The sequence below is a fragment of the Orcinus orca genome, chromosome 16 (assembly GCF_937001465.1).
Source record: "Orcinus orca chromosome 16, mOrcOrc1.1, whole genome shotgun sequence".
NCBI classification, from domain to species: Eukaryota; Metazoa; Chordata; class Mammalia; order Artiodactyla; family Delphinidae; genus Orcinus; species Orcinus orca.
In genome coordinates, this window is record NC_064574.1 from 40,647,683 (window position 1) to 40,674,925 (window position 27,243).

Consider the following 27,243-nt stretch of genomic DNA (forward strand, 5'->3'; position numbering starts at 1 on the left):
TTTTAGTTTAGAAGTTTCAACTGAGTATGCCTTTTTTTCCAACTAGAACAAAGGCAGCTGAAGTCACCTTCTTTTGTATTGCATAATATTTAGCATAGTGCCAGACACATAGTAAGTACTTAATAAGCACTTAATTGATCTGTCTTGAAGGAGGAATTCTTATTTCAAGCCAACTGTTTGATCTTTCATGTTTGGAACATAGTCTCTCCAACAGAAAATGAATCAAAACTTTAGGATCTAAATAAATGGCCTTTATCCCAAAGTGGTTCATACATTTTTTTTTTTTTTTTTTTTTTTTTTTTTTAGGACCTATGGCTCTAAATAATTCATGAAATATCCTTCTTGGGAAATATTTTTCTGGTATTTAGTTTGTTTACAACAATAAAGAAATAGTATCTTCAGTTAAATACAGTCTGTAGTTTTTTGCCTGGCTCTCACTTAATACACCAAAATAGTAGAATGACAAACACATTGCAATGAATTAACACACCACCATGATAACTTAAAAATGCTTTGTTCTTGCTGTCATCATGAGGTCATTTAAATCTCCTGCCACGGATCACAGCTGTTTATGTTCTAAATTCTTAAAAATATGCCCATTCCAGAAGCTTCCTGGCATATGCACAAGAACATTCTTAAGACACTTTTAGCTTCATTTGAGAGCAGCCACTACGTGACTAAAAAACAACTTCATTATAAATGTCTAGTTTTGTGCGTTTGTTTTTTAAAAATTTAAGCATATAGGCAAGGACTGCTGAATTAGTTAAAAATAACATCAATAACCCTACAAATAAGGGGTGAAAAATTCTTTTACACCAACCATGAGCACAGATGACTGAATTATAACAATAATAACTTAAGCGCAATTCATTCAGACTTATTTTGGCAGTTTGCATACACACAAAAATTCTTTTAAATATCCTTTCAAAATCCACTAAAGTAAGAATATACATTTCTTCTGAACTTGCTCATTTGAAATTTTGAAACGTCTTCAAGGGACAGGACATGAATAACTTAAAATAACTCAACTAGGTACTATGGCTGGTTTTGTTTATAAAAACAAAATACATGTTTTAAGATTTCTGATATAGGCTGAAACTGGCACTTTTTTATGTATGTGAGAACTTAGGATCCATTGAGAATACTTACGAACACTTACAGCTCAGTCTTTATTTATGTATGTTGTATGTTTAAATGAGACCATGTTAACACACAATCCCAAAAGTACCCTTTAAAATGTAACTAACTACCATCGCCAACTGAACTCCCAACTTGGAATTCACTCTGTGTGTAACCATGCCCTGAGGAACACTGACATCAAAGGCACCCTTTCAAACTAGTCAGTTTTCCCCAATGGTGTGGGGAGAGGGAAGGAGACATTTACTTATCCTTAAAGCATATCAGATAGCAAAACTATCGATCTTTGTAGTTTTTAAAGATGAAGATTTTAAGTGTTTCGAACTTGGTTCAAGATTTGTTTAGAACATTGTTCAGACTTTGGTTCATAATTTGAACTTCTGTAAATCCCTCTCTCCTAAACTCTTACAGTACCATATTCTTTTATTCTGTACTATTTATCACAGCTGCAATTTTATGTTTGTGTGATTATTTTTTTTCACTATTATTAATGGTTATCACCCTTACTAGGTTGCAGACTCCATGACAGTAGAGGCCACGGCTTGCTTTTTTCCCCCCACAAAGGTAACCCTATGGCTAGTGGAGGGCCAAGTACACAGCACATGCTGAATAAATGTCTGCTGAATGAATGAAGTGCAACTGAAAGGATACATGAGTCAAATTTGTTCCCAACCTTACAGACAGGGAGCAACAGTTCATGAAATTAAAAAGTAAAATAACAACTAGCCTTGGGAATAACAGTAAATAGCAAAATTCAGAGCCAACAAATGCTCCTTGTATGCACTTAATATTGTTAGAATACCGTTATATCTACTATATGGAAACAATACAGACAGTTATAATAAATATAAGGATAAAAGGGTAGTATAGGTAAGCTACTTAGACTGGGAATGGCTTCTCATATAGCATTTAATTCTCTTTCTCCTAAAACAGTCAATGAGGTATTCATAGGAGACACTCTCAAAGTATGTACTAAATGAAGAAATGTTAATGCTTTTTGTTGTTGTTCTTTGTCTAAAAGCTGTTTCAGTGGGTAGCAACTGTTTTGTATTCGCCTTGAATTTGAGCTTATCATTCTCTAACCTCTTCTGAATCTTCTTTTACTCTCCTGTAGAATGATGTCTTCCATTTGCAAGTATATTCATCTTACTGTGAATCAACCTGTCCCTGCTTCTTAGAATCAAATGTTCTTAAAAAGCTGACTTCAAATACAAGACATTTGGGCTTCATTAGGGAGTTATTGTTTCCTGTATTTGTCTGTACTTTATTTGTATGTTTTCTTTGCCTTTCAAGTAGTTTGTGATCATAATGTACGTAATAGCAAGCTGTCCTTAATACTAAAGTAAAATTCTGGCCAAGTCTGATGAAACTATTCTGCTCTTTAATTTGTGGCAAAGAAGATCTATTGTTATTTTTTATACATAATGTTTATAGACAAGGCAGAAAAATGAAAACTTTAATGAATGGGTAAGACGTAAGGAAATGAAGGCAATTTTTTGGAATTTAGTCAAAATAAGAAAGCTCAAACAGAAATGTTATACTAGCTCAGAAGTAGGGAATTTTCGTTGGGGACATGCACTAATCTGCTCTGGTATAGCATGGATCTTGGGTTTTAATGGGCTGTTAGCCAAGGAGGCAGGAGGCAAAGTTTGGAGCCCGATCATGATGGCAGGTCCCAGAGACCACTACCATGAAGCCAGGATCCTTTAGTAGATGCTGCTCCTCCTCCAACAATTTAGAAGGGATACATGCCTGTTTGGGCTTTGGCCATGGGCAGAACAAGGGAAGTAAAAACACATTTTCCCCCCAGAGAATTTATAACCACAAGTCCACAAATCCATGAGTTTGTGGCTAGAATTCACACTATTTGTGTGGCCCCAAACACCCTAATCCAAAAATTTGGTTTCAATAGGTCCAGGATTGGAAGTGCCCTTAGGTACCTGGCAAGTACTCTCTAAAAGAAGTATTTTTTTGACTCAGGCCTCTGAGAATTCCCATAGGTAAAGAAAGATCCAAGAACAATTAGATCACAATCAAAATTCAATATGAACCAGAGTAAGCTGAAAACCAAATAAGTCAGACCTATAAGGACTATAGATTTTGGAATTAACAGAAACAGAATATAAAATCAGCACATTTAAAAAAACAAAAGAAATTAAAAGACTATCAAAGGTATGAGACAGATTTGGGGAAGAAAAAAAAGTTCCAGAAATGAAAAACATAACTGAAATTATAAAGTCAACCAAGTTACACAGCAGAGGTAAAGAAAAGATTAATGAACTGAAAGACAGAACTGAAGAAATTACCCAGCATGCTGCACAGATTCAAAGGTATGGAAACTATGAGTTAGATACAGAATGAGAAGGCACCACACATATCAAATGGGATTCCCAGAAGGAGAAAATAGAGAAGATGAGGAAAAGGTAATATTTTAAGAGAAAATGGATGAGAAGTTCTCAGAATTTTAAAATGAATGGAAAGTTACTAATCTTCAGGATTCTGGGTATCCAATTAATTCTAAGCAAGAATAAAGGTACCAAGCAAAAAATTACCTACATATATCATAGTGAAACTCTAGAACACTGAAGTATTTTAAAAGCCAGGGATAAAAGACAGCACTGTGGAATAAGGCCAACCCTTTCCTGACAGGGTTCAGAAGTGGGCCCCTGGGCCCTGGAATTAGGGAAGTGTATTCTTTAGTTACACAGGCTTCCTTACCTGTAAATTCACATCAATAGGGCTCAAGGGGAAGCCCTGAGTTCACAGTAAATTTGCCCCTCCCCAGAAAAGGATCAAGAGGTGACCAGCTCGGTGCATCCATGGCAACAGCAGATACCCTTCCCTCCCTAATCCTCAGCATTCAGCCTCACCACCAAAATCTTGAACCCAGCAGGAATAATCTCTCTGTGACTTTTATCCCTTATTCATCTTAGTCACCACCAAAAGCTCCTAATCATCAGGTTCCCCCTAATCTTCCATGTTCTAATCCTCAGAAGTTAACTATACATCTACTCTCTCTGTCACTATCTCCCACCCCCTTCAATTCTCTACCACTAAATTCCCTGGAATTCACAGTACATCATCAGTAAAAACTCAATTATTTTATCTCAACATGTTCTTCATCTTCTTGCTCTAACTGAAGCCTGGCTCTCCCCTGAAGATGCTGCACAAGGCAGCAGCTTCAAGTGTTTGTTGGTGCTGCTGGTGGTGGTGGCAGCAGCGTTTGGTTTCTTCACAGAGCGCTCACACCAACTGGCCTAAGGGAGGGGGTGGGTGTGTGGGTCATTAGTGCTCTTTATCCAGTTCTAGGAGGTGTGTTACAGGTCCAGGGTTAGGCAGAGTAACTTACTGACCAATAAAACAGAGAACCAACCAATAGATCCACACAGTTTTGAAATATTGGTACCTGACAGAGGTGACATGTCTGATTACTGGGAGAAAGGAGAGATTATTCAATAAATGGAAGAGGATAAAAAACATCTGCCATGTAGAAGAAGTTGAAATTGGATTCCCACCTTATATCATACCAAAAAAAAAATAAAAATCAACTCCTGATGAATCAAGGACTTAAAAGTCAAAAATCAGTCCCAAATGATACAAACCCATCTCCCATCAATGTTAACAAAGTTACGAGCTTTAATGAGATATAGTTCATATACCATATAATTCACCCATTTAAAGAATAAAATTCAATGTTTTTTAGTACATTCACAGATATATGCAACCATCACCAGAGTCAATTTTAGAACATTTTCTTCTTCTCAAAAAGAAACCCTATCTCTCTCCCCTGCAGGACACTCTGACACCCCCCCACCCTCCAACCACTAATCTATTTCTTGTCTCTATTGTCTGTTCTGCATATTTCATATAAAATATGTGGCATTTTGTGACTGGCTTCTTTCACTTAGCATAATATTTTCACGGTTCATCCACTTTATAGCATATATCAGTACTTCATTCCTTTTTGTGCATCCAGACTTTTCAGAAATACTTATAAATTAGATGAAAATACACACAACGGAAAGCAAAGGAGTGAATACTGAAATCTGGATGATGGTTATTCTTAGTTATGGGGAAGCAGGAGAGATCAGATGGATAAATTTAAGTTGTTGCACAATTCTAGCTTTTATAGTGGGTTTACTTTTTACTAAAAATAAATAAATAAACGAAGGTCATGCTGGACCAATGATGAAAGAGTGTCTTAATCCAGAGATTATAATGAATACACTTATGTGAACTAGAGGTACATAAGAATAAAAGGACAAGTTTAATAAACTTGACTATACCATTTTTGTTCTTCAAAAGACACTCTGAAGAGAGTAAAAAGGAAAGTCACAAACTAGGAAAAGCTATGTGCAAAATATATGGCTGATAAAAAACAAGCCCAAAATATAGGAAGAACTCCAAACAGAGGAAGAACTCCTATGAATCACTAAAACACAGACAAAGAACACTACATAAAAAATGGTCAAAAGACATGAACAGGTATTTCACAAATAAGAAAGCAGGAAAAAAATATTCTTTTCATTAGTAATTAGGCAAATGCCTGAGCGATCCTTTAAAAACGTAAGTTAGGTCATATCACTTCCATTTCCCACTGCATTTCAAGTAAAAGTTAAAGTCCATCCAGAGGTCTACAAAACCCTTTGTGACTTGGGCACCTCTCTGCCCTCACCTTCTATTACTGTCCACTCCCTGGCTCATTCTGCCTCATTATTCCTGAACAAATCAGAAATGCTTTCCCCTCAGGGCTTTTTGCATTTATTGCTTCCTCTGCCTGAAATGTTCTTTCCCAGGATAACACACAGGGTGCAATGTCTTTCCCATTAGCTCTTTGTACAAATGTCATTTTCTCAATGAAGCCTTCCCCTACTGTCCTTTTTAAATGGCTACCCCCTCCCACCCATGAACTTCCTGTTCCCCATCTAGGTTTTATCCTTTTGTTTCTATAGCCCTTAATCATCATCTGATTATTTTACCTATTTATTTGTTTACCAATTCCCTTCATCCCCTCTCCCCCAATGTATACACACTAAAATGTAAGACCCCACAAAGGCCTGGATCTTTGTCTGTTTTGTTCAGTGCTATCAGAGAAGAGTCTGGCACACAGAGCAGGAACTCAACAAATATTGGAGAGTAATACACAAATTGAAACCATAATGAGATACCATTACTTACATACTCAATTGGCAAAAAATCACCTGACAATATAAATTAATGGTGAGGATAAAGAGCTATGGGAACTCACACTACTGGTTAGAGTAAATGGTACAAGCACCTGGGAAAACAATTTGGCATGACCTAGTTAAGGTAATTGTGAGCATGCTGTACAACCAAGAAATTCTACACATATCCAAGAAATTCAATATATACCTAGGTGACAAGTCCAAGAATATTCACAAAGACATTGTTTATAATAGCAAAACACCACAATAACCGGCAATAGAACAAATATACTATGATATATCTATAATGGAATTCTATGTAACAGTGAAAATTAACGGACCATGTCTTCACATATGGATTATGAATAACTCTCAAAACAGAACGTTAACAGCAAAAAGCAACTGACAGAAGAATACACAGAGGATGCTTTTATAAACTTCAAAATTAACAAAACTAAATATAGGCTGTTTAGGGATACATGCATAGGTGGTAAAACTATTGTATAGAAAAGGGGGATGATTAATATGGAATGCAGTTTCATAGTTTATTCCGATAGAGAAAGGAAGAGGGTGTAAGAGAGGAGTCTCACAGGCGACCGCATACGTTGGTAATGTTCTTTCTTAAGCTGGGTGCACAGGTGTTCATTTTATTCTTTTCCTTTAAACTGTATACATACATAGTGTTTACTTTTGTATCTAGGCTCTACTTTCCCACAATAAAGTTGTTTAAAAAAAAAAAAGGGTAGTAAATGTTCAGTCTTTGACAACTGTGTGCTAAACTAGGTTTCACTGCCTTTAGTCATTTAATCCCCATCAGAACAGTAGGTACCTAAACTCAGATTTTCTGACACAAGCCCTCTATGCTCTTTCCATGATCACATTAAACTACTAATGCTATCCCAAACTTCATTGTAAGACAGTCCCGATCTATACACTGTTTTTGGAAAATCCACCTGTAAATTGATGGCTTGAAACTTAGGAGTGTCTAATTGTTTTCCTCCCTGGGAGAGGTTCTGACTACAGAAACTATTAACATAAGGGCATTTTGAGGCTGCAGCACAACCGAAATGTCATTTCTAAATTAATTAAACAAAAAAAATCTTTCTTTAATAAAAATGAAAAGAAATGAAAAGCACTTCAACCTCCCTAGCATTTCAATATTTAACGACCTCTTAAGCTATATTTTTCTTGCTGCAATCTAAGTATTTTCTTCCACATATACTGGGCTGAGTTTATATAAGTAAACTGTAATTCTGACTACTGCTAAAAAGATTTCCCAAATAACTATTAGGAAAGCAGTGTCTTCCCAACCTTTTTCCTATTATGACAGATATAAAAAATAATGCTTGCACAGCACACTGGAGTAAATGGAGGAGGCTACCAGAGAAGGAAATGAAGCTGGGGGCTCTGGTTGGTCTAAAGGCTAAAGGGATCAATACCTGGGGAAATCTGTAATCCACAGGTGGTATGCTAGTTGGGGATCTCTGAAGTAGAGTACCATTTAAGGTTTACTCCTTTTCTAGTATTTGTAATTAACTCAGAGTTTATTTCATTGGCAGTGTCCTCCACTGCAACATTGAAAAGTTACAGAATGAGAATTAATAGAGAATTAAAGTAACACTGAAAATTAGGACTTCAATATATCCATGGCTTGTTTTATAAGCTAGCACTGTTTCTATTCTTAGGGATTCTCTGTTGACAGAAATCTACTAAAGTAATCTATGATGGGTCAAGCATTCTCTGGGTCCAAAAAGATATCAGAATCTTGGAACCAACTAACAACACGTATGCCTAGAAGCCTGCAGTGTTCAACAGCAAACACGCAAAGCCTTCTGTTGGCTTTTTTTTTTTTTAAGACCTTCAGAGCAGCTTATTAATCAGAAGACAGGCTTCTTAGACATTGTCACACGTGTGATCCTGGCCGTAGACCAAACTGTTCCCATACCCTGAGAAGTCTGCTTCTGGTTCGAAATTATGAATCCAAATAAATTACTTAAAAAAATTTTTAAATCTCTCTATGTTTCCACAGAAAGCAGCAGCAATGGAAACCTAAAATGAAATATGATTTATGACAATCTAAGGTGACAATGCTTAGGAAAAGCTTGGTGAAGTCCAAGGCAGACAGATATCCCTAATTTATGCAAGCCAATTCTTACGCCTTCAAAATGCATGCTTCAATTTACCACTGACGCGTATCATTCCAAACACCAAGGGAACCCGCCCAAGTCAAATTATTGGCACTCATCTTTTGACATACATAGGATCAGATTTTCAAGTTTATGCCAAATAATTTTACAGATAAAAGTTTTCCATGTCACTGAATGAGTAGATTGAGCTAAGGCTATCTCTTGATAGCTCATTTGATGAGAACTATCCCCCACCCTCAATGAAGATTATCATGAGAGTGGGGAAAGTACTTGTACACTCTCTTCCCCTAGTAGATTACATCAGGCAAACAGTGTCACTGTGTATTGAAAATAATACAGAGCCCCTCCCACACGATACCTGCAGATTCAACCTGCTTAGCTACCAGTTCAATCCACAATATTTTTACCAGCTTTACCTTGGACCTCAAAGTTTTAAATTATCATTGCATTATAGTCAGTGAGCAGTTGTCTACAATGGTCTAACCAAAAGGGCACTGAGAAAGGCTGGCAAATCTTTCAGAGCGCAGGAACATGGCATATGGTCCCAAAGTGGGATTAAGTTTTATATCAAACCAAAGATCTATAGAAAGTACTTATGCCTTTTCCTTTATGTGGCTTCAAACCTTGAGCCAACTGTAGAAACTAGATTTGATTTTGTGTATTTTATCAGCATTTCTGAGGAGGCTTCATAAATTAAAAAGTAAGAAGCTCCTTAGTTAGCACCATGAATTAACAGAACTGTTTCAAGATAAATGATAAGAGGCATGAAGATGTTCTACCCATAGGAATTTATCCCTAAGAAAATTCAATATAAGATTATGTCCTCCATAATAGCAAAACATTAGAAAGAGCCTAAAACATAAATTAGATACACAATGGAATGTGATGCAGGCATTATGATTAAAAGATTATTTAGAAACATGTAAAAATAAGTATGAGAAATGAAACAAAAAAGGTGAATGCAAAGTAGGAGTATAATCAACTACATGTGCCTGTAGAAGATAATGGATAAAAATGAATGTGTAATAGCTAAAACATGGAAGCAACTCAAGTGTCCATCAATGGATGAATTGGATAAGCAAAATGCAGCATATATACATATATATACACACATACATACCATGGAATATTACTCAGCCTTAAGAAGGATGCTACAACACAGATGAACCTTGAGGACATTCTGCTAACTGAAATAAGTCAGTGACAAAAAGACAAATACTGTATGTATGATTCCATTTATATGAGATACTTAGAGTAGCCAAAATCAGAGAGACAGAAAGTAGAATGGTGGTTGCCAGGGGCTGGGGGAGGGGCAATGAAGACTTGTTTAATGGATATAGAGATTCAGTTTTATAAAGATGAAAATGCATATGGAGATGGATGGTTGTGATGGCTGCACAATAGTATGAATGTTCTTAATACCACTGCACTACACACTTGAACATAGTTAAGATGGTAAAGTTTATGTTATGTATATTTTATCACAAAAAAATTGGGAAAAAAACCAAACGTGTTAAAGTAGTATAGGGTTATATGACTTTTCAATCTTAGAAAAAAAAGAACAGCAATAATGAAACTGCTGAAAGTAGTCTGAGTGAATTCTGTCAAAATAACACATGGAACATGTGTGTGAAAAATGACAGTGTGCTAGCCAGGCAGTCAGTATATAGAATGATGACGTGGGACAACCTCAAATAGAATAGGCAAAAGCTCTGCTTTAAAGACCAAAGAATTCACAACTTCAAACAAATCACCATAGCTGTGGGCTGCGGGAAAACAATACATGAAACACACTCTCTGGTCTTGAACCGACTTCGGGCAGATTGTAAATCTAACGCAAAGTCAAAAAAAGTACTACTGTCTGGAAATAGTAGCTACAGATGCAAACAGTACAACTGACATGACACACAGGCAGAGAGGGAAAGGACCACATTAAGAGAATCAGCCTAGATGCTGGCAACCAGAAGCACTTATTGATTTACGTATTTAATTGGGATCCTAAAACAGCAGACCAATTAACCTAAAACTTCAAAAGGTATGGGAATTTTTAGCACTTTCTGAAACTACTACTATTATAAAAATATCTTCAGTTCTGCTTTAGATCTTTTTTTTAAAAAACTTCTTGGAAAACTTAAAAAAATTAAATCTTAATACTAACAGAGAAAATTATTGTTAAAATAATCCAGTAACTTCTGAGAAATTTACTGGCAACTCTATGGAGAAAATGTGCTAGCTACCACTGTTTTTAGATAACCCTAGCTGCTTCTCATTTTTATTACACATTCCACAAATGATTTAATTTTTCTTTTTTGGGGGGCGGCACAGTAAAAGTTTCAGCTTATTACCGTACAAGGCCCTTATAGTCAACCTGTTAACTGGAAGATTTAAGGAAGGAATGGACACCTAAGTTTTAAAATTCAAGCTATGTATTAGCTGTGTACAAGTTATGATAGTGCACTGCAAACTGGTTTCCTCCCCATCACCAAAACATGAAGGAAACTGCAAATTCTTTTTAGCTTATTTTAGTTTTCCATTTAATGCTCTCCTCTACACTGAACTCAAAATTTTAAACATCTGGTTATTTTAAAAGTTCTGACCAAAAAACTGTTTTGCGACTATATTTCAAATAATGGATACACTGGCAATAAATGGAAATAAGAGATATAGCCAAAAGTAAATAGTGAACAGGTTTTGAGATGTCTGAAAATTAAAATGTTTGAAACCGGGCTACCTAGCAAAATGAATGCCCAACTGATTCAAAACATTTTATTTCTAAATAAAGAATGAATAACACAATAGCCACAGATACAGGTCATTAATGTCTCTGTGTTTAAGCTTCCCATTGGGTCACTGAATAGAGAAACGGAGATGGAATAAAGATGGGGAAAAAGGAAGTACAAAGGATAAAGATCAGATACCAGAATCAAACAGAACTACAGCTGTGAAGCGTGGAGGAAAGAGTAAGTAGAGGGAGGAGGAGCTGCGACCCCACCTCTCGCCTCCGTGCGCGTGGGAGTCAAGAAAGACTCCTCTTGCAGGGTGAGACAGCAAGGAGTCCTTCCTTCTTCTCTGCCTTCCATGTCTCCTTCAAAAGACTAAGAATCCCACAGCTCTGGGTGTTTCCGACAAGATCTGCCCAGACACTGACAGTCTCACCACTAGTACAGCTTTAAGAGGTCAGTATTCATCTCATTATATCCTTTATCTCTATTTAATTCTGTCATCACAAGAAGTCCACAACTTCCAAATCATCCCTTCTCCTAAAAATATGCTGAATATTCCCATTCCCACCCTTCCCCAAAAAGAACATTTCTACACCTTAGTCCATCATAATCAGTCATTAATAGTTATTAACAAAATCCTCTTTATTCATTCCCTTGCTAATTTGAGTCTCACTGAAACCTGGTTCTTCTCTGAGGACACTGTTTCTCCTGCAGCTCTTCTAGGTGGTGAATTTTTTTTCTCCCACAGTCTGTCCATCTTGCTACTCACTGCCAACTCCAGTCCACTGGCTGGTCTTCCTCCTAAAGTCCCCAACTTTTAGTAACATGTTATCAGACTACACCACCTACTCCCCCGTTACTGCAGAGATCTAATGACTATAGTCACACCCCTCACTTCTTGAACAGCTAAGCTTTGGCTCACTGCCACTCTCTCCAATTCTAGCCCTGTCATAATTCTTGGTGATTCCAATGTCCACACAGATGACTGTTCCAACACCCTGTGCCTCACAGTTCACTGACTATTATTCCATACTCCCTGTAATCTCAGAAACTCCCCCCATAACTAGAACTGTCATTACCCAAACTGCAAACACACCATAATCTTAATTTCAAGTATCCTACTCCTCAACCACTAGCTCCAATCCTTCCATTTTATTCTCTCTAGTACCCCAAGGCTAACAATTCTTTTGTCTCACAGGGACCTACAGTCCATCAATCCTCTGACCTTTCCCCCATCCGTCACCCCAATATACCCTCATTTCCCTCCTAACCCAACATAGATACTACGGTCCATCATTACAATCGCCCCCTCCCCACCTCATCCCTACTCTCAGCTGGTGACTTTACTTCCCATTTCACTAGAAAAATATAAGCAAATAGAAGTGTACCACAAGCTCCCACCACCATTTCTACTCATTACTCTCTGTGACCATATTCCTTCCCTTCTCTCCTGTTACAATGGATGAAATGTCCATGCACATCTACCAAAGGCCAATTCCTCCACTCGAGCAAAAACATTCCAACTCCTTTTGCCTACTTTAGAATGTAGTTCTCTGCATCATTTTTTCCTGTCTGTGGATCACTCCCAGAAGTAATATAGCATGCTGTTATTTCCCTCTCATATTAAAGAAAAATGCTCTCTTGATCTCACTTTCCCTTCCAGTTTCTAGAGGGAGTTCTACTAGCATAAGTTAGAATGCTAACTACCAAATGTAGAAGAAATGACAGAAACAGAAAATCAATATTCTGCAACTAACAATATAATAACTGATTCAAGCAAGGATCTATAAATCTATAAAAATCTATAACATCACCAAGTAAAATGTTGGGGAACAGGATATTCACACACTGCACAAATTACCTATCAGTTACAAAAGAAAAAGTGGAGCTTTATGATGGAAAAATCAGTAGGACACCACCTTAACTGAGTGAGCAAAGTTAACAGCACAAAAAATGGGACAAACTGACATTATGTGCCTCCTGATGTGAAGCAATGGGAAGTATACAACATCATTCATGGAAAATTCTTGCCAAAAACTTTTCAGCTGAATTGTGAGGAAACAATCAGACAAATCCATATTGTGGGTATTCTATAAGTCAACTACTGTAGACACTTTAAAAATGACTAGTCCTGGATTAGGAAAAAACACTGTAAAGAATATTACTGGAATGAGTGAGAAATTTGACTACTATTTTAACGATATTAAATTCCCTTAGTGTGATAATAGTGTCATGCTTATGTAGAAGAATGTCTTTGTGTTTGGAAGTTACATGTCGAAGTATTTTTTTAAGGATGAAGTGTGATGATGCCTGCAACTTCCTAATCGTCAAATATTTTAGAAAAAGGAGTTGTCTCTCCTAACTGTCTCCAATTCCACACTCCTCATTCTCTCCTAACCCCATTAAGCTCATCCTCCCCATTCTACCAAAACTCTTCAATGGTCTCTACATTGCTAAATCCCATGGTTTTTCTTAGTCTGTATTTTACTGACCCATCTTCTCACTGAAATGCATTCTTCACTTGGGCACCTGGATACCCTACAACCCTGAATTTCCTCCTTTGCTTCAGGTAGCTTCTTCCCAGCTGCCTCTGGATGGTCCCTGCTCAACTCTCCTCAACCTCTAAATGCTGGAGTACTCCAAGTGATCAATTTTTGAACCTCTTTTCTTTTCTACCTACAATCACTCCGTTGGTGTTCTTTACTTACAGAGATCTGTACAATGAAGATTCTCAAATTTATATCTCCGGTCTTGACCTCTTCCCTGAACTTTAAACTGGATATCCAATTATCTCCTTGGCATGTCTATTTCAATATATAATAGGCACCTTACATGTGACGAAGAGAATTTCTGAAGTTCCCCTGAAAACCTGTCCAACCCACAATCTTTATTATCTCAGGATTATTACAATAGCCTCTTGACTGATCTCCCCAATTTTGTCCCTCCCTGCCACTTTAATCTACTCTCAAGTAGAGCAGCCAGATTGGTCCTGTTAAAAATAAGTCAGCTCCTCTTTTTATTGTATCTATGGGATGATGGATGCTAACTAAACTTATGGCAGTAATCATTTTACAATATATGTAAGTCAAACTATTATGCTGTACACCTTAATCGTATACGGTAACATATGTCAATTATATGTCAATAAAACTGGAAAAATACCAAGTCAGATCTTATTGCTCCTCAGCTTAAATACTCCAATGGTTTCTCATCTCACTCAGAGATGTTCAAGCCCTTAAAATGGTCTGCAAGACCCTCATGATCTGGCCCCATTAACTCTCTGACATCATCCATTATTCTCTCCTTCACTCACTCACTGTGGTCACACTGTTCTCTGTGCTGCTCCTCAAACACACTAGATAAGCCACAGCTTCAAGGCCACTCACTTGCTAACCCCTCTGCTCGCACAATCTCCTCTGCATGGCTCACCCCCGACCTCCACTTCCTTTAGTCTCTGCTCAAATATCTTTCTTACTAAAGACTTATCTGTCTCCCCTTAACCAGAAATATAAGCTTTATGAGGTCAAGGATTTGTATGTTTTGCTCACATGGTGTCTAGAATGGTTCTTGGCATATGCTCAATATTTGAAGGAAAGTTCAGGCACTGCAGGATGATGAGTAGAAAAAAGACCAGACATCCTTTTCACCTGTGTCTATTAATCAGGAGATAACTAAGAAAAAGAGGACTTTTATCATATCTAATTTCCTTTAAGATTATAGACAAAGAAACATGTCATTATCTGTTCATATGCTGGATGAAATTTCAAAGATTAAAATACACGGCTTGCAGTATCTACAACAAAAAATTATTATCACATAAATTATTAGGGGAGGTTATTTAATATATGAGATAAAACTCATTATGCTTTATTTATATGTATATTACAAATTCCCTAATGAAGCACATTCATCGATAAAGTCTCAATATGCTAATTACATGTGTTACTTTCTCTACTCATCAAAATGAGTCAGGCAGGATACCTTATTAGCAACACATTGAGATGGGCAATGTTACTCCACATCAAAACAATGAATTACAACGTTCCTTAAAAATCTTAAAATTCAACATTTTTAATCATTTATAATCTCAATTAATAACGCTGTATTATCACACCTCCATGAGAAACTAAAACATCAAGAGAAAGAGTAGTTCACTCCAGTTGTTACACCCATGTACCTGTTATCTGCCTCCCTTAACACTTACCCTCGAAGAATTAAACTCCTAATGTTACTACACTGTATAATCCAACGTGAAAAGATAGGAAGTTTAAACAGTCTAAACTAAAATTTCTTTCAAGCCACGCCAAGTGCAGCAACTGTTAGTGATTATTAAGAGTACTTATTTTTCTGCAGTTTAATATTTTGGAAATTCAAGCCACAGAAAAACTGATGCATGATATACTATAATCTCATACTGACCCTCTGTGGTTTTCTGAAGTATAACATCAAAAAAGTCCTGCGGTTCAGGGTAATTGTTACTGGGAACATACATTTCTTAAGACACAAATTCAACAAAATACACGTATGACATGAATAGTACTGTGTAGCTTACAAAGTACTCTATAATATCTCAAATTAAGCAAGAAAGGTATTATTAGTCCCACTTTCCAAATAAGTAAACTGAGATCCTGAAAGAGTAGTTCATTTTTCTCACTTAACATGTCTAGTATGTAAAAGACCCTTTACATTTACATACACAAAGAAAACGTATGCACGCACTTGTGTGCACGTCCATACCAAAGATTCACAGGGTAATAATACCCCATACGGGGCCTTCAAAAATACTATGGTTAAAGACTTTAAAAAATGCATTATATAGCAAAATATCAACTTTCCTTCATTCATCTAAGAGTAGAAATTAGATAGCGAATGTTGACGATAATTCCATGAAACTGGCACTTTCATCATTGCTGAAGGCATTAAAAACCGGTACAACCCTTTTGGAAAGCAATTTGGCAGTAATCTCAAGACACAAAAAGTGTCCGTGTCCTTTCCTAGTAATTCCATTTCTGGGAAGCTAGCCTACGAAAATAATTTAAAATATGGAAAAAGCTATAGATTATTTATAACATTCTAGATGTTTGGCATCTGAGATTTTAAATTTGAGGCTTGGACACTGGTAGTTTTAACAGCTTGTGAGAGAACCACAGGTTGATCCATAGCATATGTAAAGCGGCTATGTGAGTGAGGAAGTCATGTTACTAACTGATGAGTGAGCCTGACTGCCAGCATTAGCTTCTCCTTGTGGTCTCTACAAGTTCTCACATGCACAGACGTTTCTAAAATGGGGTGGGTGGGTGGGAATAAGCATCTTTGTTAAAAAATTGTTTTTATAAGTAAAAGGCCCTAAAATAGCAAGCCTATTACTTGGCTGGTGATAAAAGTGAAGAGATCTAAGGAAGTACTGATATTTGTGGGTTTGGGAATGGTAACAGCCTTAGATCAAATTTCTTTTCAATGCCATGGGCCTATTGTAATGAAAGATCAGAAACATGACTAAATATTCAACAATAGAAAAATGATAAATTAAACCACAATCTACCTAATCACTCAGTGGCTGAATAAGGGTAATGGAATTACAGATGCTAATTTTTCATTTTACATTTTCAAAATATTTTATATGACATTAATATCACATCCACAAATAGCGAAGTCAAGATAAAAATGTACTGCTAAATATAAAAGGGAACAGTTACTAATTCATCACATGAGATCAGCATTACCCTGATACCAAAAGCTAATTAAGGACATTTCAAGAAACGAAAACTATAGACAAATATTCCTCATTAACACAGGTTCAAAAATCTTTTATGAAACATTACTAAACTGAGTCCAGGAATATAAAAAAAGTACAATGAACCATGACTAAGTGAGGTTTATCCTAGGAAAACTGTACTGCTTAAATCTTCCTATGTATCACTTTTTGGTATTTGCACTACATAACTGTACTAATAAAGACAAAGGTTAGATCTGGCCCACTCAATATAGCTCTAAAATATTTAATATAAAACTCTGCAATCAACTTTATTTTAAATCTTCTTTCTCAAATAGTCACCTGAATACCTCAATTTAAAATATGTTCATTTAAAATATCTTCATTCAATAAGCTCATTCTAAGATTAGAATTAAGCTACAATTACAACATACTTGACTAAAAGACAAAATTCAACATTTCTTGGAATCATAAATCCAAGGACCTCATATAAAAAAATTTCTTCACACATCTCTGAGTGGTATGGTTGTATTGCCTTATTGTGAGACTTACTGACAAAGGACACTCAACTCCTTAAAGCAGCCTCTGTGCTCTTCTGATGAACAATCCTAATGATATAGAGAATTCCTCTTTACCTTACACTGAAATCTACTTTCCTTCAACTTTTATCCACTGGTAAAAGCACTGACTTCTGAGGTAGTATGTGAGATTAAGTCTCTGTTTACATACTCAGTCTCCAAGTACTTGAAAATTACTATTAAGTCACTTTTTAGACTTTTCCTCTCCAAGCTAAATTAATTGAGTTCTCTCAACCACTGTTCATAGGATAACACTACTAAACTTCATTTTTTCTTACCACCACTTCCTGCAAAAGCCAAACATTTAAAACAAATGGGTTATAACATAGCACCATGTTCCTATAGAAATAGGCAGAAGATATGTGTATATCCTAATAAATTTACTGCAAGAGTCAATCAATCCTCAAATATCAAAATATCCTAGTTTCCGCCCCCTCAAATAAAAACAACCTAACAGATATTTTACTCTCAGTGCAAAAACATACTAGTGTAAGAAACAGAAGTAACTGAATATAGAACAGTTAATGCAATGGTGCTATAAGTAGTATTTTTTCATCTAGAGACGAATTGAGGCTAAAAGAATTGAATCCTTGTCAAAAATTATACCTACCTTTAAAAGATATACATATATGTAAAAAGCAGTAATTTGCAAAAAAAACCCCACATTATTTGCAAAGGTACATGCTGATTTGCCCAGGATGGTTAAGAAAAAATGCATATGCTAGAAAACAACCCTCCTTTATCCTAGCTTTTTCTTTGTTTAGCTTTGACATGGTTTTAATGTTATTGTACTAGTATTGGGTTATTGAACTCTTCAAGGCAGTTATAAAAACCACTTACGATGCTATACTTCTTTGTTCAAAAATACTCAAACATTGCACAACTGAGATGGAAAACTATGTATTACATATTTTGTGTTAGTGAAACCTCACTAATTAAAGTCTAGTAGCAGTTACTGGAGAAAAGTCCACTTATTAATAACATATTTTGAAAAAAAGTTTAATGACTTTAGAATACATGGTGCCTGGATTCAAATTTCTATAACCTGGGAATACTGGAATCAAACCTAGGAAAGGTCTACTTTTATAAATGGATAATTTGTAGTTAGTAAATTAAAGAGACAAAGAATAAGCCACAGGAGTAGAAAACGCTGGTGCTAAAGTGAATTAAATCATGCATGCAGATATCATGTTATCTTCCTCACCAAAACACTCCTTGAAAATGTGATTTTTTTAAAGTTTATGTTTCCAAAGAGTTGATCTTCGTTTCTTTTATATCCAACATCCCCAAACGAAGGAAAACAAGTGAACATTTAGTTAGTATCTAATTCTTACCTGGAACCCACTTAATTTCCATTTCCATATCATTTTCTTTGCCTTTCTTTTCTTTTTCTTGAATAACTTGCAAGAGCTGCCTATATTTAGCAATTTGTTCTTCATCATCCTTCTGGCTTCTTTTTGTTTTCCCACCTTCTTCTACACTGACTCCATCATCACCTAACAAAAAAATCAATTTCATTTAATACACAGAAATAACTTACTTCTAACTTCAGTGTTTAATCTCAGTCACTGCAGGACCCTTCTAAACAATGTCAGATACACTATAACAATAGAATATCAAAATCAGACTTAAATTTCTTAATACAAAATGAGTTAAATGACTTAGGTCTTGTTTATGATAAAAATCAGTTGCAATATAAGTTAGCATGGTCACAATATTACACTTGGGAATCTCTTTTTATTAAAATTCATATTTCAAAATAATCCTGTAGTCATGTAACATCCTTAGACTTTTCCGCCCTGCAAGCAAGATAGCAGGGATGGCACTTTTTTCCTCTTTATGTCTCCCACCATCCAACAGTGTGGCTTTAAAATGTATGGTCAATAAAAGGAGACTGAATAGTGTTGAGATGCATCTGATAAATGGATTTAGCCATTCATGCTGATGATACAGATAAAGGAAGTTGCCTGTAATCCAAAACAAAGAATAATGAGTCCTTTCCATTTGATAGTGAGCAAGCATGCTTACTCTCAGGATCTCATTAATACATTAAGAATAAAAATGAATAAATTAGAAGTTTGTGCAATTAATTTCCTCATGTGGAAAATATTCACGTTTACATTTCCTAATTTCATAAAAATAATTATAATACAACGGAACAGTATAAAATTCATGGGCAAAAAATACGAAAGAAAACTAATACGTGAAAAGTTTGTTTGCTCTATATTTCCACTGTAATTCTCCAAGTCAAAAACATAAATTAAGAACCTGGGTTTTAATGCAAAACATACTTACTGAATTGACTAAATGTCCCCAGTATAGGAAAATTTAGAAGTAGCATACAGAAGACCCTCCCTTCTATGAGCTACGGCTAACTGGTCACTAAATATGTCTGACATTATTAAGCATTCAGCTGTGAAACATCAACGTTAACAGACTGTCCTTACATTTTCAAAAAGGTGATGTGAAAAAAATTGGTTAAGTAAATGTTTTTATAGTTTTTTTCTCTAAATGAATAAAAAATAGTCCACGACATTCTTTCCATCCTATCACACTTTTACATTTTCACTCAAACAGCTGAAATTCATTTTTTTCCTGTTTGTGCTTTGTGCCACAATAATAATGTTGGATGGAATTCTGTCATGTATCCCGTAATTCAATGGATAAAACATCAGGAACACATTAACAAAATGGCAATGTATTTCTTTCTATTAAATGCTTACTTCTGAAAATATAATTAGAAGCAAGCTCCTTCCAGGTTGAAATTTTAGTGGTAAGTCTCTGATGGCCTACTTTAAATTGATTTTTTTCCAGTACTAAAATTTTACTTTCTGAATCTCTAAATCTCTAAAATGTGGGTTAACTCATGGAAGTCTGTTTTTCCCAATTCAAGGACAAAACTTTGTGAAAGCCTTAATAATATAAAAGGAGAAAAAAATTAACTGTAAATGTAAGAAACCCTGGTATAATCTCTTATAAACTACAACAGGAATATATAGTAACTCTAAGGCATTCAAATATACTAAATGTATCTATCAGAGGTACTAAACTATAGATTAAAATGACTTTGCAATCAATTAAAATACTGAAGAAAAATAAAAATGCATGCTTTAAAAAAGTTAATTAGTATATTTCAAACAAAAAGCCATTAATCCTTAAAGTTTTAGAAGTAAAGACATATGACATGAGGTAGTATGCTAAGACTTTACATACATTATCTCAATTTTTCCAACTATGAGCAGGTACTATTATGATCCTCATTTCATACCTTTGGAAAGAAAAGGCTTGAGGGCTAAGAAAACCTAACCTAAGTAACTTCACTATGTGGTGAAGTCAGGAATTGAATCAGCAAAGCCCAAGACCTTAACAAGAATATATTGACAAATTAATGGTTATCTTCCCATAATATTTACTGCCCTAATGTATTCAATAATGTCATTTCAAAATCTAGTTAAGTTCTCCCAAAGCAAACAAAGAAAACCTATTTGAAAAACTTGTATTCAATCCTCTTAAGAATACACGGAATGATCTTTTTTCCTTTATCTTAGAGCTGCTACTAAAGAAAAACTATCCAGAATTTTCAGAAAAGTGTTAAATGACCATATAGTATATAAATAAAAGAAAATGTAGATAAATTAGTGTATCTATGGGGGTAAAAAATGTAAAGGCTATTTGAGAAAGACTCAGCTGTTCTGTATACACTAAAAATAACATGGTCACTCAACTGTTTGGAATGCCAAAGAAATTAACAAGCAACAGCCATCAAGGCCTTAAATATGAAGGCTTTTGTGTCCATATAACTACCACTGCAAATCATATACTTTTTCAAAGATTATTAGATATCTAAGAAATTATGTGGTTTTATTAATATGAGATTTCTGAATAAAGAAACTGGAATGATTAAACATGATTCTCCATTCAATGCGTAAACAGAGTTCAAGAGTAATACTTTATGAAAAACTTAGATCAGTGAAGCAATATCTTCAATAGCCTAAAATCATAGGATCTTAAGAAAGTTAAGGTTTAATGGTCCTATGATAATACTAAAGAAGCATTTTAGGATTTATTTAATTTCACATTTACAAAATTGTAAATTATAAAAACAATATACATGCAAAAGAAAACCCAAAAGGACAGGTATGAAAAATGTCAGGCTATAAATAAAAGTAAGAATATTCACTCCTGCTAATTTAAAATACCTTATGTTTAACTTTTATGGTTCATTTGCTGTCAGCACATAATTCTATCTTACTCATAATTGTGCATGGTTGAGAATTCATCTAATAAACAAAAATGAAAGTGTGAAGATATCTGGGAGAGAGTATCAACCAAAAACTAATAAGAAATTACAATCAAGCAACCAAATTTCCAAACAGAGCCAGATCCAATATAAGGGAAAAGGGGTTTTTTGGCCCTATTTTTAAAAAATGAGCTATTTTAAGCAAACAACATATATAATTTAAAAATACACCATCGATCATTTTAATCGTCAAAAAAATTTTTAGATAAAGATATAGACAATCTGAGAACTTCTGCTTCCATTAATGGGAAGTTAGGTACACTTCAGACCAACCATTTTACTGAGGACATCAAGCTGGATGAAGTGTTTAAAAAAATCTTTTTAAAAGATTCAGAGGGATTTAAAAAAGAAAAAAAGAAAACTTCAAAGAACTGACAAATTAGTGAAGAATTACCAAGTCAAAATCAAGAAGATGGTGATCAGAGAGATGACCCCAGTGTTCAAGACCTATTTGCCCTGAGTGCATGTACTGATCTACCAAAGAAACAGCTGTGAGACTAACCTATTGTTCTGGCAGCCTGACAGGCTAAGAAGACAAAAGTTAAAGAACCAGCTAGTACCCCCACATTTGGGTCCCACAGTAGGGACCCAAAAGGATATACTCCAGGGCAAGGGTCAACCAGAAGTAAACTAGCTCTCACACAGACCTGCATTGCCCACTAGGTCCAGGGAACCTCAAGTCTTAAAATTTGGAGTGATGTGGTTCCAGAATGACCAGAGTAAATGAAAGTCCTCTCTGATGAGACACTCTCACCTCAAATATCAAACCGGCACAAAAAGTTAACCAGGCATACAAGTGAACAGGAGAAGTATCTTGTAAAGTAACAGAAATCAACTCCAAAAGATTTGAAATAAATACTGAAATTATCAGACATACACTACAAAAACATGTTTCCTCTGTTTACAGAAATAAAAGAAGGCACTGAAAATAACTGCAATGAGTAAAAAACGTTAAAAAGTTGATATTGCTGACCTGAAAAATAGTCAAACTGGACTTTTACAAGTAAAAAAATATAATAATCAAAATTAACTCAATGAACAGTCCATCAGCAGATTCAACACTGCTGAAAAGAGAATTAGTGGACTGGAAGATAGCTAAGAAAAAATATTCAGAAAGCAACACAGAAATACAATAGATAAAAAATACAGGAGAGAAACAACATGGAAGTTACAGTGAAACGATCTAACATATATTTAATTGGAGTCCCAGAGGAGAGGGGAGAAGAAACACCTGAACAGATAATGGCTGAGAATATTCCAAAACTGATTGAAAGATACCACGCCACAAATGCAAGAAACCCAACCAACCCCAAGCACAATAAATTAAAAAAATCTATTCTTAGTTCATATTAAAACTGCAGAAAAACAAAAAGGAAGAGAAAACTTTAAAAGCAGTCAATGAATAAAATCCAGGCAACCTTCAAAAGACTGAAAAAAGTAGACCGACGGCTGACTTCTCAAAAACAACAATGAAGCCAGAAGCCAGCAGGATATTATCCTCAATGTGGAGACAGGAGGACTGTCCACCTAGAATTTTTTTACCAGTGAAGATATCTTCACAAATAAGGCAAAAAAGGAAATTTTTAGAGTAAACTAAAATTCAAGAGCTTGACACCAGTAGATACTACTGGAAATTATCAAAAATATACTTAGGGCAGAAGGAAAATGATCCCAGACAGAAGTATGAGATTTAGAAAAGAATAAGGAGCAAAAGTAGTATGGAAAATGTGGGTAAATTTAAACAAAAGAGTAATATTAATGTCCTATGGGACTTAAGAATTACAATATACAGAATAGCATGAAAGTTGTTTTAAGATTCCTTGTATTCTCTAGGAGGATAAAAATATTAATTAGCATTAAACTTTAATAAGGACACAAGTCATGATTTCTAGGATAATCACTAAATGGACAGAAAGAGTCTACTTTGTTAACTAATTGAGCAGAAAAATGGAATGTAAAAAATAATCCAAAAGAAGTTCTTAGTTTAAAAAGGGGGGGTAATAAAGCATTTTACTAGTTTAAGTGATTGCATTACTACAACAATCATGACTAGTCTAAAAGGCCAGACTTTTTTGTGAGGTCAGGGTTTCAAAGAGTTTTTGGTTAAAGAAATTCAGGCTAAGAAAATACCTTTAAACAAAAAATTTCAATTACTATCTAAAGGTGTATATAATACTGTGTATGTGAGCTTACTTCACAGACAGTTTGAAGATTAGTTTGATATTCCCTTTTAAGCTACTGTCAAACTTATTTCCATTAGTAAGTCTAGTTTAGGTATCCAAATGCTTACAAATGTAGAACACCAAAAGATGAACAGTACCTTGTAGCTCCTCTTCTATCTCTTCTTCGTCTTCACTAGAGGAAGCTAAGTAGGCTTGAAAATCCATGTCCAAAAGCTCTTCCTTTTTAAACTTCCTGTTGAGTGTTGTAATTCTTTCATGATCTGTCTCATCCCAAGTGATCTCCACCTTTCACCAATGAATAAGAAAAAAAACAACAAATAAAATAAAAATGGAAATGTCAGCAACCCAAACTTGTTAAAGAATATTTATTGTTAATTTGTATGTTTAACAGTAAACTAAAAAAGTTAAGACGTGCTAAAACAAATAATAAATAACATGCTTAATGAAAAGTTTTCTACCTGTGGAAAGGGAACCATTTCAATTAACCTGTGCCTTCATCCTCCTAACTCTTTACTATATGCAAGGTACTCTATTATTTGGAGTAAAAATTCATCAGTGTATGGACTGATTGTGGTGAAAAGAAACAAGAAAATGCACTAGTGAAAAAAGTAACATTATTATGAATGAGTCAAGACATGTTTTTCACCTGGAGTTCTAGGCATTTCAGGAGGTCTACAAACTGTCTGAAATTTGCTGATAAAGCTTTCAACACAACCTCAGTGTGGTCCATTTTCCAAAAGAGATTAAGAGCCACTGATGAAAAAGGCATCTATTTGTTGGAAGTACAGTAAACCCCCACAACACAGGAATTCATCTATAACATCATCTGTCTTGTGATTGGCTCCTGTCTTCTATGTAGCCCCCATTCTCAGAGTCCAGTTAGAGGTTTAATCTTCATCACAGGGCAGGTCCCACATCCTTGCTGTTTTTCCCCCTCAGGCTAATCTTTCCAGTTCAGGACAACAAAATGGGCACCAAGAGATCCAATCCTTAAAACAGCTGCCATTGTCAGAGAAATTCCAGCTAGTCACCATTCAGAATTACTCTTATTCCGATAATTAAGACTGAGCTGATAACCACAAAACCACTGATGGAACTGGAACAGACGTGGATGATACAGCCAGACCATAGGAACTCCAGACTGGCTGGCTGGATAGGCTTGCCCATTTTTCAGTCTTGAAAATAACATGATCCTACATTTTATGTGACTGAATCTTTTAGACTTCACTTATTGCATACTGGTGGGGTTTCCCAATACTCAGTAACTAATTAAGGCCACACAGTACCCACAGGCTGCAGGTGACAGATACAGCAGCTCTCTTTCTGACACCAGCTTATCCTCAGAAGAGCACAGTGGCTTGTTACAAAAAAGGCAATGAGAAGCCTGTATGGCTGCTGCAGAGTCCAGCTGTGGATAGAAGGTATATGGAGTAGAAGAGCAGAGAAACTAGGCAGCTAAGTAACAAACTAATTCAATAAAAATCTTTTGGCTGTTCATTATTAAGCATTAATGTGACATCTAGTAGTCCTGAATTATTCTACTTCAATTGTTTTTAGAATTTTGGATCATATCTGCAGAAAAAATGTGTTTCTATTTTAAATTTCCACTGGTTTTAACTGTGATTTGAAGTAATCTGTTACCTCCTTACCCCTACTCCCTAGGATATTAATAACTAACATATTACTTATTAAAGAATCTAGTTAAGTAACACTCTATGGGAAAGATAGAAGAGAAAAAAGAACATTTGCAGGTAATTGACTCAGGCTTAAAGGCATAACAAAAATTTGAAAATAGGTTCCAACACATGTGGGAGATAAAAATGCAAATACACCTGTGTTTGATTTCTATTTGTACTTATGCTTTAAAATTTTGAATCCTTTCCATTTCTAAAGATGCTGTAAGTAAATAACTCTTTTCTTAAAAAAATTGAGTCCAGCTATATATTTTCTAAAGTTGAGAAATACCGTTGATGTTCCCATTGCAGCAGATGTGAAATATCTTGGCTTATATGCTGCTAAATCCACTTCTGAGGCTACATCCTTGGGCTCATCATCAAAAGTAATATCATCTGGTATAAACCTAAGAAACAAAGAAAAAAATAAATTTATTTAAACATATGCTGCAGTGATAAACAACCAGAGTTTAGATTCTCTTCTAATTAGGTATAGTGTATACATACACAGCATATAAGAGATTCTACAGAACACACATGTAGATGAAGCAAACAATGTTAGAAATAACCTTGGCACAAAATTTCTGAAATTCCTAAGCTATAAATCTGTAATTCCACCAAATTTGAGTGAAGTCTGTGTAGGCAGAAACCCTGCGTTGAGTCAGTTAATATGAGTCAGGTGTAAACACACATGGGTCCCTCATGTTTCAAAAAGACCTAGATTCCTGATAGCTCAGTCAGTGGCTTGCTATATGATATTCTGAAGATCAAATACAATTATTAATGGGTAAGTGCTCTGAATATAAAGTATCATACATATGAGGTGTCACTGAAAATAAGGAAAAGCTTAAGGTTGATTCTGCAAGACTAAAAAAATCTTAACAATTTTATAATTTTTTTCACATATAAATAGCTGTTAAATGTAAATCAGTCACTGTAATTGTTTGACAATTCTTAGCCATCAGGCTAAGGAGTGGGAGGAAAAAAGCAAAGAGAAATGATTCATGGTTATTATATTTAGGTTTTGTCATTTATATAGGAGATTTTATTTCCACACATGAAAAAGCACCTGCTGTATATTGCATCAAAAATGATTTTTGAGGGGAGGAATGAATAATTAAGGTTCATTAGGTCTACATCAGTGGTCCCCAACATTTTTGGCACCAGGGACCGGTTTCGTGGAAGACAATTTTTCCACGGACGGGGGGTGAGGGTGGGGTGTTAGGCTTAGGGCAGTAACGCGAGCGATAGGGAGCAATGGGGAGCAGCAGATGAAGCTTCGCTTGCTCGCCTGCCGCTCACCTCCTACTGTGCAGCCTGGCTCCTAACAGGCTGTGGACCAGTACCAGCCTGCAGCCCAGGGATTGGGAACCCCTGCCCTAGATAACAGGATGGCAGCAGAAAATTCAATTTTCTTTTATAAAATTATATATGACAAAATAAAACAGGGAATATAAGTTTTTCCATGGTCATTGATCTTATTTTCTAGGTACTGCCAGAGTTTATTCTAATACTGTCCCAAAAAGGAAACAGAAAGAATAAAATGATCCTGAAAAGAACATGAGAACATGAACTCATGATACGCAGAGTTTGACATTCTAACAAATGTTTGGTAACTACTATT

General features: G+C 35.4%; 1 protein-coding gene across 1 annotated transcript in view; it reads right to left on the minus strand.

Annotated features, from left to right (window-relative positions):
• Positions 1-27,243, minus strand: part of ESF1 (ESF1 nucleolar pre-rRNA processing protein homolog) — a 58,210-nt gene that overhangs the window by 18,198 nt on the left and 12,769 nt on the right. Inside the window, exons 7-9 of the mRNA XM_004276478.3 lie at positions 25,912-26,026; positions 24,084-24,231; positions 18,798-18,959 (exon numbers count right to left, since the gene is read on the minus strand). Coding sequence (XP_004276526.1) covers positions 18,798-18,959; positions 24,084-24,231; positions 25,912-26,026 — 425 coding nt within the window. The remainder of the gene's footprint in view (positions 1-18,797; positions 18,960-24,083; positions 24,232-25,911; positions 26,027-27,243) is intronic.